Genomic DNA, 16,385 nt, shown 5'->3' with positions numbered 1-16,385 from the left:
ATATACACGTGGAATCTAGAAAAATGGTACCGATGAGCTCATTTGCAGGGCAGGAATCGAGGTGCAGACGTAGAGAACGGACTTCGGGACAAAGCAGCGGAAGGAGAGGGTAGGATTGGGAGAGCAGCGCTGAAACATCCATTACCATACGTAAAACAGACAGCTAATGGGGGTTGCTGAATAATACAGAGAGGTCAGCTGGGTGCTCTGTGACAACCAAGAGGTGTGAGATGGGCTGGGGGTGGGAGGGAAGTTCAAGAGGGAGGGGACACATGTATGCTTACAGCTGATTCACCTTGTTAAATGGGAGACAGCAACACAATATTGTAAAGCAATAATCCTCCAGGTAAAAATAAATTATATATATATATATATTTTATGGTGGCTCAGTCTGTAAAGAATCCACCTGCAATGCAGGTTTGATCCCTGGCTTGGGAAGATCCCCTGGAGGAGGGCATGGCAGCCCACTCCATTATTCTTGCCCGGAGAATCCCCATGGACAGAGGAACCTGGCGGGCTGCAGTCCACGGGGTGGCAAAGAGTCACAGTCACGACTGAGCAACTACGCACAGCTCATGGCTTGTATATATGTGGTGGAGCAAACTCTAAAGCTTACGTTAAGTTTAAGGAAAAAATACGCCTGGGCTGCTCGAGGCTGTCCTCCTCAGGTCGCCAGAGGATGTGATGGAAACCGGTGAGAAGCACCCTATGAGATGAGGCTGGTCCCCCTGGCAAGGAGATGCTGAATGTGTCAGCCCTCCCGTCTTCTTGCCCTGGTCCCCTCCGTCTGCTCCTATAGCTGGGCGGAATACAGCGGAAAGAACCAGCACCGAGCTAGACACACCGGAGTTTGAACAGCTAAGTTCCTAGAGTGGACAGCTAAGTGTTCTGTGACTTCAGATCTAAGAGTCTCTGCTTCCTTTTCAAGTATCGTGGGTTTATCAACACCTCCTACCCGTGCTGGATTCCGCCTGCCCTGCGGAGTCACCCCCACCCTTCTCCACCCTGGCTGAGGTGCAGAGGCTGAATTGAGGGATCCTGCGTCCTAGTTACTGGCTCTTTTGTTCTCTGACTTCCGGTAGGATGTGGCCCATGGGAGACTGAGGTGGGAGGATGGGAGGAGAATGGGAGAGGAGGTTATCGGCCCGCAGCTGCTCTCTCCACCTGGGGGACACAGGGACGGGATCCCTCAGTTCCTTGGACCTCCCCTCATACAGGGAGCCCCACTCCTACGGCTGCCTCTCCTGGGCTCTAGTAACGACCCCTGTCCCCCCCACCTCAGGGTGTCTGCTTTGGCTAGCCGTGGGGTGTCTCACCAGCCTTCATTGGTTTCCCTCACCCCCCAACTTTGTAAACAGTCCCAAACTATAATAAACTGTCCCCAACCCTGCCTTTAGGGACTTCTCTATAGCTCAGATGGTAAAGAATCTGCATGCGATGCAGGAGACCGGGGTTCCATCCCCGGGTCAGGAACATCCCCTAGGGAAGGGAAGGGCACCCCACTCCGTATTCTTGCCTGGAGAATCCCATGGGCAGAGGAGGCTGGTGGGCTATATAGGCATGGGGTCCCAAAGAGTTGGACACGACTGAGCGACTCACACACACACACACACACACACACAATGACGCCTTTTGAGTGAAGCCTGTTTCTCTTCTGTGGGGCCCCGGCTCACCAACTACTGCGCTGGGTTTCTGGAAGGGGTGAATGTCTGCGCAGCGGTTTATAAGGAAAGCCTGTATGGGCGTTGGAGAGCAGTAATGAGCATCATTAGGGGACCCGGCGGGGAGGGCAGAGGCAGGCCTGGCGGCGGCTCCGTCACCAACCGCGGCGGTGCCCGGAGCCCTGGGAGGCCTGGCCGGGAAGCCAGGGCTTTTTTCGGGGCCCGGTTCCCGCAGCAGCGGCGGCGATCGCAGCGGGGCTCCCGGGGGCTCCTGGCCGGGGCTCAGCTGGCAGGCGAGGCGGCCAGGGAGCCCCAGCGCACGCGGGGCCGCCAGCCGCTGACTCAGCACAACGCCCCCCTCCCCGAAGCGCCGGGTGGGAACCGGCGCCTCCGCGGCCCCAGCCCTCGGCCCTCTTCGGCGCCCCCTCCGCTGGAGCGGCCCCCGCCCCGAGGAGCGCTGGCTGCTGCCCGGGCCGCAGGGAACGCGGGCTCCGATGGTCGGCCGGCCTGCCGCCGCCTCTCCGGCCGCCCCGCCCTCCGGTCCTGCTGCGGCAGAGGCCGAAATGGGGACAGAGGGAGCCTCTGACTGTGAAGATGGGGAAACTGAGGCTCAAGGAGAGTGCAGACAGAGCCTCTGACTGTGCAAACGGGGAAACTGAGGCTCAGGGAAAGGTCTTCCCAAGGGCCTGGGTTGATCACTGTCAGAACCCTAACAGGCTGCAGGCAGGGTTACCCCTCTAGTTGAGAAGAAACCATCTTGTCACCAGCGGGCCCCAGTGGGGATGAGGATTCACTAAGCTGTGTGAGGCTAAAGGTACTTGTCTTTAGAAGATTCTAATTGCTGAGGAGTTAATACAGTGTAAGTTTCAAGAGCCCACACTTGCATCAGTTCAGTCAGTTCAGTTGCTCAGTCGTGTCCGACTCTTTGCGACCCCATGGACAGCAGCATGCCAGGCCTCCCTGTCCATCAGCAACTCCCGGAGCTTACTCAAACTCATGTCCATTGAGTCGGTGATGCCACCCAACCATCTCATCCTCTGTCGTCCCCTTCTCCTCCCGCCTTCAATCTTTCCCAGCATCAGGATGGTACCTTTCAAAATAAATCTTAACTTTCAAAACTAAAAAAAAAAAAAAAAAAAGCAGGAGGGGATTTCTCCCGTGGTCCAGTGATTAAGACTCCACACTCCCAGTGCCTGGGGCATGGGTTTGATACCTGATCAGAGAACTAAGATTCCCCATGCTGTGGGTGAGGCCAACATTAAAAAAAAAAAAAAAAGGTGAGGGGGGGGGCGGGACTTCCCTGGTGGTCCTGTGGTTAAGAATGTGCTGGCCAATGCAGGCGATAAGGGTTCAATCCCTGGTCTAGGAAGATCCCACGTGCCTTGGAGCAACTAAGCCCGTTTGCCTCAACTACTGAAGCCTGCATGCCCTAGAGCCCATGCTCCACAGCAAGAGAAGCCGCTGCAATGAGAGGCCAGGGCGCCGCAACTGAGAGTAGCCCGCACTCACCACCAGAGAAAGCCTGAGCATAGCAACAAAGACCCATCGCGGCCAAATAAATAAAATTAAAAAAAAAAAGAAGACTCTAATCGCTTAGGAACTCTAGGTGTGACCCCCTTACGTGACCACCTCTAATCCTCACAACAACCTATAGGGATTGGGATCTTCACAAGTTAAGAGTTGACGCTGAGGTCCAGAGACAGGAAGCAACCTACCTGAGGTTGCACAGCTTGTAAATGGCAGAGCCAACATCCAAACGTTAGTCTTTGATGCTGTTAAGCTTGTGCTCTGTCAACCAGGCCCAAAGATAGCTTTGTTGGTCAGTTGCTAGGTCGTGTCCGACTGTTTGTGACCCCATGGACTGCAGCACTCCAGGCTTCCCTGTCCTTCACTAGCTCCCGGAGTTTGCTCAAATTCATGTCTGTTGAGTTGGTGAGGCGATCTAACTATTTCATCTTCTGTTGCCCACTTTTTTTGCCTTCAATCTTTCCCAGTATCAGGATCTTTCCCAATGAGTTGGCTCTTTGCATCCGGTGGCCAAAGTATTGGAGCTTCAGCATCAGTCCTTCCAATAAATATTCAGAGTTGATTTCCTTTAGGATCAATTGATTTGATCTCCTTGCTGTCCAAGGGACTCTTAAGACCTTCTCCAACACTACAATTCAAAAGTATCAATTCTTTAGCACTCAGTCTTCTTTACAGTCCAATTCTCACATCTGTACATGACCACTGGAAAAACCACAGTTTTGACTATAATGGACTCTATCAGCAGAGTGATGTCTCAGCTTTTCAATATGCTAGGTTTGTCACAGCTTTTCTTCCAAGGAGCAAGCGACTTTTAAGATTGTGACTGCAGTCACCGTATGCAGTGATTTTGGAGTCCAAGAAAATGCTGTCCTATAAATGAAGCCTAGATGGGGTGGGCCTCAGAAAGCTGAAGGGCTAGCCTCAGTTTTGTGCCTCCCTATCTTTTCTGTAGCCTTGGGCTAACTCCTTCACCTCGCTTTCTTATCTGTGAATAACGGTGACCAGGCCTGCCCGGCTTCCTTCCTGTGATACTCTGTAAGGTAGTATCTTACAGAGTATGTAAAGCACCTAAGTGCTATTATTCCCATTTTACAGATGGGGCAACTGAGACCCAGTCATTCCTTTATTCATGATGAATGAATTAGATGTAATTTTCTGAGGGGCTTCTAGAGGCCAGCTACTATGTCCCCAGAGAGGAAAGTGACTTGTCCAACGCTATACACCTAAAATGTGGCAGAGCTGAGCCTCAAACTGACAAAGGAGATTCTAGACACTCTTCCTGGCCTCCAGGGTTGTGGACAAGTAGCCAGAGGATCCCCGACTCAGTGGACATGAGTCTGAGCTCCAGGAGCTGGTGATGGACAGGGAAGCCTGGCGTGCTGTAGTCCACGGGGTCGCAGAGTCGGACACGACTGAGCGACTGAGCTGAACTGAACTGAGCCAGAGGATCAGAGTTTTCCAACTCCAGCAGAAAGTTACTCAGATCCTCCTTAAGCCCAGTCCATGGCACTACATAGATCCCAGGAAGGACCCTCTTCCTGGGAACTTTTGGCCTGGAACATATTTACAAAACCCCAGAGGGGATGGAAATATCCTGGCCCACTCCCTACAGACCTAAATTAGCAATTTTCTTATACTTTATAACCCCTCTGGAAATGCAAACTATGTAATATTAGTCTAAAATTAGGAGCATAAGTCACAAGAGAAAAGTCCCACTACTTCTGGAGAAAATGTTTTCCTAAGCCTCATCCTGGCATTTGTTCTAAATCCAAACATAGTGGTTGTGTTTCAAATAATTATTTACTCCTAGTACTTATGGATTGGAGGCAGGATGCTTCTGAGAGAACCCATTTTTATGGTACTGTCAAATGCAGAAATCCAATCTCTTTATCTGGCTTTAGGACATCCAGGTAGGGCCTGGATACTTGAACAGGAAGAGCCTGTCCTGTGGAGCCAGGATGCCTTCTCAAATGAAGGGCACTTTAATAATAACAAGGGCAATAGTGTTACTGGTAGCTGACGCAGACTGACTGGTTAAGATGTGCCAAGAAACCATGTGGAGTGTCTTACAACCACTATTACGTTTAATCCTCACGATGACCCTGTAAGATGGGTATTATGACCCCATTTTACACCTGAGGTAATTAAGGCCTAAAGAGGTTAAGAGACTGGCCAAAAGCCATGTGGCTATAGAGCTAGTAAGCAGTGGAGTTGGGGTTTTAACCCAAGCCAGCCTAACAGTAAAGTCCACACAAGGCAGAGTTCCCTAGTGGCCTAGTGGTTAGGATCTGGTGCGTTTGCTGCAGAGGCCTGGATTCAATCTCTGCTCGAGAACCACCCTGCATGCTGCAAGGCGCAGCCAAAACACAAAACATCCAAAAACAAAAAAAACAAAAAGAGGGTATCGTCTCCCCTAAGAGCTGCGCTTTCCATGTGCCAGACACAGTCCTAAGTGACTTACACTTACACAGTACTGAGCGATCACCTCTCGATCGGCACAACAAGCCCTGGCAGGACTTGGCTGCCTCCCCGTCCTTTGCCCACCACTGCAGATACTCACACTCGCTTCATGTCTGTCCTTCTGAGCTTCTCTGGTTAAACTCTGGAATTCAACTCCTTCGAGTAAATTAATCCTAGCCTCCTAGGGCCCTGGACATGTTTCTTAAATTTCTTTGACCCTCAGGGTTTTCATCTGTCAGCTGAGTTGGTTGGTCCCTTCATCTCTAATTTTCCAGAATTCCTGGACAAACGCAGAGCCCATGTGGATACGGGTGTAGGGTGTGCACGTGGGGTAGAAACGACCCTCATCGAGGCGCAGGAACTTCCCGGTGAGGCGGGTGTGAGGTTGGGCTCCTGGGAACAGTGACGGGGAGGGTGGCAGGGTCCTTCGGCCGGACGGTTGTAACCGGACCCCGGAGAATGTGGTGAGTCAGGACCTCCAGGTATGTGTGACCCCAGGGGCTGAGCTGGGTCTATGAGGTGGAAAATCCCTGGGGCGGGGTGGGGGGGCGGTCTGGAAGGGAGAGAGCTTCCTGCCCCTTCAGGTAGCTGTGCAGGGCTGGACCGCCACTGGAAGCATGTAGACGGGATCTGACTTCTGGAGAGATTTTTTTCCCCAAATGCAAATCTGGTCACGTCCCTCTACTGCCTGACCACATCCCCCGGATCCCTACTGCCGACAGAGGCTGTCCCAGCCTGACACCAACTCGGCCACTCTCATCTCACGCCCGACGCTAGGGCGGGGGTCCCTGACGTCTTGTTTTCTGAACACATTCCGTCCTGTCGCAGTTCCGTGCTCCTCGGAGGGTCCCTGTGGACCCCTTCGCCCACCTCTGGGCAGTTCATCGCTTGGGCTGAGTTGCGATGATGCATCTGACCTCATCACCATACTGTGGTCCCCTCCAGGGCGGGGCCCCGTCACAGGCATCTCCACGTGGACGGCGGGGGGCGGGGGGCACCATGTACAAGCACAGAGTGAAGGGCGGGGATGTATAGAGACGAACAGTGAGGATCATGAGCACGGTGGGAACCAGGGGCTGGGGGCCAAGGACCAGGATGGGCTGGGGGAAGAGGGGGGCCGGCCCACCTAGTGAAGACAGGCATCTCGGGCCCTTCGTCTTGCAAGCCCCGACTGTTCCAGCAAGTCGGTAGGAAGAGGAAGGAGAAAGCAATGGTGTGATCCTCCTGAAAAGGAACTCTGGTTCCTTCTCTCAGGACTCAGAGCTGAAGTTCGCTTTCTTGAGGCGGCTCCACCCCCACCCCAGGTCCCCACGTGGTGGATGTGATACTGCCTGTGGTTCTAGAGGGCTGAGCTCAGAAGCGGTCTCTCCTCAAGACTCAGGGATCGTACATTTCTAGGGGCTCACTTCTGTAACCCGACTCTTTCTGAAGCAATCGGTACCTGGGGGTGGGGTGGGGGGCGCGAGTCCCACCCCCTGTCACCCTGCCCTGCTTTTATCAGCACCACACCGCAGGGCATATCCAGCAAGTTTGGGCCCGCCCACAAGAAGGATTCGCCTGGTAGCCTCGAGGGAGCCACGGAAAATATACTGGAATCCAGGAGCAGCTCAGAAAACCTACGCAGCAGCCTGCTCCCCCAGCCCTGCTGTGCTCAGCGGAGCTGATGCAGCTGAAAACCCCGTTTCTGCACCCCCCTACCCCATGCTTCCCAGCTTGAGTTCTTACTGAAGACCCCCGTCCTCTTGCTCCTCACCCGCGCCTTAAAAAAAAAGAAGCCCTTGGATCACCCCCGTTTCTGATCGTGTCTAGAGAAGCAGGGTGTGTGCAGCCTCGGTTCCTGCCCTGGGTGCCCTACGGCTCCAGCGCTCCACGGCACAGATGGCAGGGGGTGGGGAAGGGGGGAGAGGGGAGGATGGGGCAGGGCCCTCGTGGGAGCCTCGAACGCTTTTTCTTTCTTGTTCTTTTGGCTCTTGACCACAGTTAACTTTTCTTCCTATTTTTGTTAACACAAATCCCTAAGTGTGTTTGTGTCCGGAGAAAGTGCTATGAATAACTGATGATACATTTGTTGATGATGAACTTGTGAATCATCCTGGGGGGAAAAGGAGTCCAGAGAGCAGAGCGGGAGCTCTGGAGCCTGCTTATGACGTGTCGTAAAATATTTAGCGAATGATGGTCCAAACCACAAGGAAAAAGTCAGAGAGATGGGAATTTGAAAGCTGCCAGGATTTAAAAGCTGTTTAATGCTAACCATCAGTGCCAAAGAGCTGAGAGCGGCTCCCTTCCTCCCTGCATTGGCCCCAAGGATGCGGAGAGGGTTTTGGACCAGCAGTGGCAGCGCTGAAAGGCTCTTTGTTTGAGCCCTCCTGTAAACAAGGGATCTCCTCGGAGGTGGAATCCTCACCTTGTCTACTGCCCACACACTCTCTTTTTCTCCACGAGGAACAGTAGGGAAGCCACTGGCTGCTTGGCATCAAAGAAGGAAAAAATAACCCCCCATGATGGATCGAATTTGTCACTTTCCCATGTTCTGATGTCACTCACACAATGAGCTTGGTCCAGGGCCCCTGGATGATGTGGTTGTGTCTTTGGTTCTAAAGGTTTGAGCTCTGAAGCTATCTCTCCTAAAGGGTTAGGGACATCGCATGTTTAGGACTGGGGTCAGGACTCACCTCCCTAACCTGACTCTTTGGAGGTCTGTTTATTTTGGGGTAAAGGATGAAAAGATTTGAACTGAAAGCTTCAAGTGTAAAGTTACGTTCTCCTCATATCAACACCAGGAGGAAACCTAAACTATGGGAGAAGTGGCAGGGGGATAATTCAGGTCAGCAGAAACAATTATCCTGGGGAAGAGAGACCTCAGCAGAGAAGCGTGCTTCAAAGTCATCATGTTGTTCATGGCTAAGCAACGCTAATGAACTTGGTGGCTTCAATCAACTAATCTGTTCCCTGTGCCAAGAAGGTCTCTGCTTTTAGGGAACATGCCATCTGTTTTGCTGGGGAGGCATGTATTTCCTGAACAGATAATTAGCCTTTGAGGTCAAAAAGCAAGAGCTCCCTGGGCAAGGTGGTCCCAAGGAAGTCAGCAGGAAAATGTAGCAAAATTGCTCTACATTCTCGGGAACAGAACACGGCCCTTTCCCCTCATTCGTGTTTTGTTTTGGTTTTGTTTCCTTTTGTTGTTGTTATTCCTATAATTTTGCTTTCCTAGAATGTCTTCTCTTCTACTCTCTACCTATCGCCGAGTCCAACACATCTTTGAGGCCCACTTGAACGAGCTTACAGTCACTCATGACTTTTCCAATCTTCATTACTTTCAACTCTTACAGTACTTGGCATCTGAACCATTCATTTGGCACACACTGTGTTGTTTAACCTGCTTTTAAGAAGGATTCATCTCTTCTCAATTCAGTGGTACGTTCTTTTGGCAGGTACCATGTCTTATAACACTTCTGTGTTACCACAGCTTCTAGCCATTAATACTTGCCACTGGGGTATTTGCATACGCCTTGGTATCCTGTTAGAGGGCTGCTGCTGGTGAGTGAAAATCTTGGTTGGGATTAAGGAAGAAGATTGAATTCCTGGTAGGCCTAAGGATACGCCTCACATGAGTACATCCAGGTTAAGAAACACATGCTCTGAATGGTTTTTGGTCCTGGAGTTCCATTATTAGTTGTAATTTTTCAAGCAGACAGAAGGTTCAGAAAAGTTGTAAATTGAGTAAAAAATGATTTGACTTAGAATGAAAATCGATCAGCAATTCCATCCACATTGTTTCACGTATTTAAGAAAGAAAGGAAAATGAAAAATAAAGATGGAGAAGGACGGAAGGAAGGGAAGGGAAATGAAAGGGAAAAAAAATCCTGGAGGATGGGGTGGGGGACACAACAGACTCAGTCTTCAAATACGACCACTAATTTCACGATGTGGTAATTTTTAATATTAAAAGTAAGTTGTAAATGTATCTTTATAAACAATATGCATAAAATAGATCTATTATTCTAAAACCTTTTCTTTTCTCAGATGCTTTTTCACAGTAATTTTTTTAGGTGTCAGATTTTCCCCCTCAAAATAATAGTGCAATCGGGAGAAGGCAAACGTAGCTGTCAGCGAACGGGACTTCTGCGCTAATACAGGTCCTTGTAGATCTCCTGGAGGAGCGGGTGGAGGCTCATGTCCGTCTCTGTTTTCTTTATCACTTGCAGCAGCTGCACGTGTTCCGTCACAATCTGTCTGAGGTCTGTCATTTTCTGCAGCAGCTTGGCAAAGAGCTGGGAGGACTCGGGGTGGTTCAGCTTGAGCTGCAGCTCCAAGGCTTGCAGCAAGTTGTCTTGTATGTCCTCAATGGGCTTCACATTCAGCAAACCTGGGCGGTCTGGGAGAGCAGAAATGGAAGACAGAACAGGAGGTTGAGTTACAAAATTCTCTGGTCCCACAGCTGGGGCATATTCAGCCAATGACTCACATTTTGTTGGTTTTCCTTTGGTTCTAAAAGAGCGTGTTGGAGAGAAGGTAAGCAGATAGCAGGCAAGAACTGCATACAAGGAGAAATGGAATGAAAGCCAAGACTATCAGAGCTCTTTTCCAGGGCCATTCTCTGCCTGGCCAAGACTGTGTGACCAGCTGACAGAACATGGTGGCAAAGCAATCATCTCCCCAGACTGGGGATTTTCTGCTGGCATCTTTCTACTCATTCAGAAATCTCATTTTCAATTTCTCTTTCTTCCTGATGAGTGTATGTTTTATCACCTCTACTTACTTTCTTATCACAAGTTTAACATACTTTGAAAACAAACTTTTGTCTTCTTTTTGCTTAATATAGCACATGCATTTTCAAAGAGACAGTATTTTCAAATACTGTTACACTTTGGAAGGACAGACCAAATTTTAACATAGGCTTCTTCTGACTAGAGAGGTTGCAGGTAATTTTCACTTTCTTCTTTATATTTTCCTTATTTGAACTTTTAAAGGGAGAGTTTAAATTACTTTTAAGTTCTTAATGTTTTTGCTTCATGTGGATCTTTTTAGATTTATCCTTGAATACTTTCTACTATTCTTTGCTTTCTTGAATTCTATACTTCTTTTTCGTCACATTTTCTAATGTATCCCTGCTGATGTTTAGGAAAAAATGATTGATTTTGTCATACTGAATCTATTCCAATTTCACTCTTGTGGATTCAAATTGTTTTTATCATGGATTTTCAGAAAACTTTGGACAGTTACATCTGCAAATAATCATAGTTTAAATTTATCTCTTCTTTTCCAGTGTTTGTAGTTCTCATTTCTTTTTCTTGCCATATTGCACTGGATAATACCTCTAAAACGGTATGAAATAATAGTCATGTTGGGAGGCATTCTTATTTATTCCTAACATTGAGGGAAATGCTTCTAATGGCTTATCACAAGTATAATGTTTACTCGATTATGGCAGGTAGGTTTTTCTCCTGGCTCCCCCAGAGTTTTAAAGTGTTTTAATCAGGAATTTTGTTGCATTTCATCAAATGTTTTTAAGTTTTGCTACCTACAGTGATGAGCATGTCGTTTTCTGTTAATCTAGTGTAGTGAGTTACATTCATAGATTTTCTTCTACTCTTACATTCATTTGCTAATATTTTATTTTAGGGCTTTGAAATCTGTGAGCTTGGTCCAGAGCCTTCTTTTCTGTGTGCCATCCCTTGCCTATTGGTAATAAATGTTAACTAGCCTTACAGACTGAGTTGAGACATTCTCCTTCCATTTCTATGTAGTGATTATCTATTCCTTGATGGTTTCTTGGAATTCATTTGCAGAACCATCTGAGGCTGGTGGTAAATCTGTGACTATCTTTAACTTCCCTCCTATAGCTTTTACTTTATTCAGGCTTTCTACAACTTATAAAGGAAAATTTTAGTAATTTACATCAGAATAAAGTTGTACATAATGTTCTCTAAGAATCTGAATCTTTTATTTATGTCTCCTTTAATTGAATGCTTTTTGTGTATTCTCTCCTTTAAAATTTTTATTCGCCAAAGGCTTATCTATTTTTCTACTTTTTAAAAAAGCACAACTTTTGGTTTTACTGATCAACCCTGTTTTTGAAAATTGCCTTTTGTTTTCAATTTAGCTAGTTCATTCTTTTAACTTTCTTTAGGTTTATTTTTTCCTTCTTTTTCTCATTTCTTGGGTTGAATGGTTAATTCATTTAGTTTCAGTATTTCTTGTTTTCTGATAGATGAGTGTAAAGCTCTAAAATTTCCTCTGAATGAAACTTTGTTTCACCCCATAGGCTTTGGTAAATCATCCTCTCACAGTTCTTTCCTAAATAGTCTGTTTTACTATTTTGATTTCACTTTTAATCTAAGAGTTATTTAGAGACAGGCTTCCCTGGTGGCTCAGCTGGTGAATAACCTGCCTGCAATGCGGAAGACCTGGGTTCAATCCCTGGGTTGGGAAGATCCCCTGGAAGAGGGAATGGCTACCCACTCCAGGATTCTGGCCTGGAGAATTCCACGGACTGTATAGTCCATGGGGTTGCAAAGAGTTGGACATGACTGAGCGACTTTCACTTCACTTAAGAGACATGTTTTTAGATTTCCAAGTGGAAAGGCTGAGTGTTTGTTTCTTTTTTTTTTTTTTCTAATTTCTGAGTTTGTTGCATTGTGGTGAGAATAAAAGATTCTCTCACTGAGGCTCAGCAGAGGGGTGCAGAGACTATGTATGGCATTTAAGATACTCACTTGATATTTTATATTGATTCAAATTTTAGCTCTTGAAGGCCATTCACTTTTTTCTTTTTAACCCTTCTCCCCTTCCCTGTCATCTAAAGCGCTCTGCGAGAGCTTTTACTCCTCTTTATGTCCCTCATCATCTTGCCTCCATTTATCCTTGTTCCTTTGCTTCAGCCACAGTAAGCTCTTTCTTTACCAAGTCCTTCAAGTATTCTGTGTTCTGTCATAACTCTGCTCAGGCAGTTCTGTTCCTCCTGCTGAGAGCTCTAACCATCCTACTGACTTAAACTCACTCTTCAAAACCTTGTCTGTGTCCTTATGTCCTGAAGCCTTCCTGGAGATCATCCCTTCTTCTCCCCTGTTCTTCCAACCCCCTTTCTCTGGACCGTGTAAGCGCCTACAAACACCTCAACTGCTACTCTACTAGGAGATTACATTTACTGAGGGGCTATCATTTCCCAAAAATTGTACAAAGGGCTTTGTATACAACACATCATTTAATCTCCACATAACTCCGTAAGGTCTATGCTTTAAGGAGGGGAAAATGGAGATTTAATTAGAAAAGGAGAGAAATCCTGTCCAAGAACTGCCACTTGCTAGTAAACAGCAGAGCTGAGTAGTGCTTGATTCCAAGCACTATACTCTTAACTTTTAGTATGTTGTATTATAGGTACAGATTTTTTTGTTTATCTCCCCTACTTGGCCATGAGCGATCAGAGGGCAGAGACTATGTCTTGATCATCTCTGAGGCTCCAGTGGAAACACAGGAAGCACTCAGTTGACTGAGTTAATGAGTGAGAAGGCTGTTCTGGCTAAGAGTCCTGGATTGAAAACTACAATTCTTCTGGTTGGTGAACAAGCCTAAAGGAAGGATCAATACACAATGAAGGAGTCTCTCAGAAATACAGTTTTCCTGTATCTAATAAACTTGAGTAACCTTTATCCATTGAGGCGAGACATAGGAAAGCAATGTGAGAATAGTCTCGGGTGGGATTTTCAGAACTCTAAACATGCTCTTAAGTTTTTTTTTTTTAAATTACAGGCAGAAAGTTACCTGTAGTTTATTTTTTTTCCCCTTAACTTCTCTAACCTATCCCAGTGACTGGAGTAATTTTTTTTCTGTTTAATTTCAGCACTTAATTTTGGAGACATCAGCAAGAATCTCTGATTCTGAGAATGAAACAGATGATTCAGTCCTGGCCTAGAGACTCACGCCCCTGGAGGAGTCATCCTTTCTCACAGTTGCTATGCAATAACGAAACCCCCTGACACTTCAAGGAAGAGCAGATCCTGGATCGGTGCCTTTGGTTCAAAGGCTGCCAATCCTCCCCCCGAACAGATGTGCCAGATTTCGAAGGCCTGGGCAGCACACGCTTGTGCGTCGCAAGTGGCAGCGCTCCGTGTGGAAGAGTCAGTGCGGCTCCTCCGTGGGCTGGGACCCCACACGCTTAGTGCAGGACCCTCTGCTCACAGGCAGCCTGACTCCTTGGTCCCTCTCCCCTTCCTCCAGAGCAGCATCCGTGGGGTCAAAGCTTCTGCAGGGGAGATGATGTTAATCTACTAGGTTTCATTTATCATGACAGTTCAAATAAGCTAAAGCCTCAAATGCAGCTGAGGGGGCTTGCTGGAAACACTTGGCCGCCGCGCAGTGCAGTGGAACTGTTGTCTCTAGGAGGGGAGAAGGATCTGGTTTGGATTTTCAAGCCTCTCCCTGGCAAGTTTTTTTTTTTTTTATGATGTGACAGACAAACTTTGGCTGAAATTTTGTGGCCACTGATTTATGTTTTCTCTAGTGGCGAGTTAGATCATTTACTGAGGTGTCTCACTGTTGCCCTTACTGGGCCTCAGTCAGGGCAAAGACAGAGTGCAGGAGAGTGGGGAAAGTGGGTGTGCTCTGCTTCTGGCAGCTCTCCCTAACCAGCTCTGTGACCCTGGGCGGGCTGATGAAGTTCACTGTGCCTCGCTTTTCTCCTCTGTAAACGAAAAGGAGTGGACTAGAGAGGGGATCTCTAAGACCATAGTTCAAAAGTTCTAAGCTTTCTTCTTGTTTGTAATTCCCTTTATAAGATTCACATAATGAAACTGGGGGAACAAACTCAAAATCCAAGTAGAAAAGCACATTAACAGGCTCACACATTAAACTTAGAGCACTTGGCTCCTTTGCAAAGCTAGAAAAGCTTCCTGTGGTCTTCAGGACTCCCTAGGGTCAAGAGCAAAAGGGCTGTGTCAGGCGTGACCTCGCCCCCTATTCTCCAAGGCCTTCTCTGCTACCCTCGCTGTCTTTCCGCTTCCAGGTTCCTCCCACTCACAGTTGAACCCCTGCTGAGCTAAGCTGGGCAGCACGAAAGTGCCCCAGAAACCTGTCTGCAGACCCAGCTCTTCTGGACCCCTTTCTCTTCCCTCTCCCTTCCCCGCAGCTCAGGGCCTGCTAAAGTGTCCTTCTTAGAAACCTTCTGAGGTCTTCTCCCTTCACCTTGCCAAAGGTTAGAGTTGGGGTCTGGAAGAGGATCAAGGTCAAGGGACCCCCTCTTCGCTCACCCTAGATTGCCTAGAAAGCCCTTTTGGCAAAGTGTGTGCTGACTCAGACTCCAGGACCCAACCTTCAAGGAAGCTGGAGTCAATTACTGGTTCCTTACTCCCCAGGCTGCAAAGAATTGGGAAAGAAAGCTTTCCGGTCCCCATCACACAGCGCTGGAATTGATTACAGAGCACTGTTGATTGCGGGCAAATCTACAAAGCTCCCATCTTATCCAGATCTGGTTCTGTTAAGAGGTTATCTGAAGCAGATTCAAATTCTCTGCCCACCTGAGCCAGGCATCTCCCTACCCCACATTTTCTCAGGAGATGTCTCAGTTAGGGGACCAGATGGCCCTGGCGGTGTCTCCTGAAGAGGGTGCAGAAGAACCAAAGTGCATGGCCCTGTTTCTTTTCTAATTGCTGCTGTTATGACATTCCCAGTTCTTTCGTATTGGCTTTCTGATGGAGACAAATCGGAAAAGGATTGCATCCAGTACATTTAGGAAAAAGAAGTCCTGACAGCTGGGGAGTGGTAAATTGATCCCAAGGCAACGAAAGAACAGCTCGGGTGAGACGGAAGGGAGGTGGGGCTCCCTAGGGAGCTCACACTTGGCATTTCACTTCCTCTTCCTCTCCAGTTTCCTTTTCCCACTGCTCCCTAAGTACACAGGTGTGTTAAAAAAAAAGAGCAGTGGACGCTATATTTAAAATGGATAACCAACAAGTATCTACTGTGTATACAGCGCTCTGCTAAATGTCCAGTGGCAGCCTGGATGGGAGGGGAGCTTTGGGGGAGAACGGATACACGGACACGTATGGCTGAGTCCCTTTGGTGTCCACCTGAAACTATCACAACACTGTTCATAGGCTACACCCCATACAAAATAAAACGTTTTTTTTTTTTTAAACAGCAGTGGATTTGGAAACTGAAGACTTGATCCCGTCTGTCCTCCCCTTGGCTCCATGTGACTGTGGACAAATCATCTTATCTTTCTGGGTTCGCCTTAATCTCTAAGACAACAGTGGTGTTTCTTCCCTTAAGGTCATGGTGAGAAGGAGTCAGGTAAAGGAGCTTTATAACACAGTACTGGTCTCTGTGTTTGTTCAGGCAGAGGCAGTTCCCACAGGGATAGTCTGGAGTGGGGTGGGGTGGCATCTATGCAGCTGGGAAATGGGGTGGTTTCTGAGCTGTCACTGGTAGAGGAGAAATTCAGGAGCATGAGATAAGGGCTCCTGATACAGACACATGTTGGGAGTCTGGGGCAAGCTCTCACTCTTGTCGTTGAATGCGTGTAAGCAAGACTGCTTATGAACAGTTATGAAACAAGGAAACCCCGGTGCCCACATTCACTTCTTCCTTAGAGATGGTCTGGGGGTTTTGTGGTCCTTCCCTGATCTAACCATCAGAAGCATGGGAACCGCTAGGCAAACCTCTGCATTCATCCAGGTCTGTCTCTGGCAAACTCTGGCATGGCGTGTAGCAACTCCCTCCCACCATCCCACCTTTAAGAGA

At 48.0% G+C, this 16,385-nt stretch overlaps 1 protein-coding gene across 9 annotated transcripts in view; it reads right to left on the bottom strand.

Annotated features, from left to right (window-relative positions):
• Positions 1–9,565: 9,565 nt before the first annotated feature.
• Positions 9,566–16,385, bottom strand: part of PPARG (peroxisome proliferator activated receptor gamma) — a 124,116-nt gene continuing 117,296 nt past the window's right edge. For all 9 annotated transcript variants that reach the window (XM_043442473.1, XM_043442477.1, XM_043442472.1 and 6 more), the window contains one exon: positions 9,566–10,023. In XM_043442473.1, coding sequence (XP_043298408.1) covers positions 9,776–10,023 — 248 coding nt within the window. In that variant the 3' untranslated portion in view covers positions 9,566–9,775. The remainder of the gene's footprint in view (positions 10,024–16,385) is intronic.

The sequence above is a fragment of the Cervus canadensis genome, chromosome 22 (genome assembly GCF_019320065.1).
Source record: "Cervus canadensis isolate Bull #8, Minnesota chromosome 22, ASM1932006v1, whole genome shotgun sequence".
NCBI classification, from domain to species: Eukaryota; Metazoa; Chordata; class Mammalia; order Artiodactyla; family Cervidae; genus Cervus; species Cervus canadensis.
The sequence above is the reverse complement of the archived record's forward strand: the minus strand, read 5'-3'. Positions and strand labels throughout refer to the sequence as shown.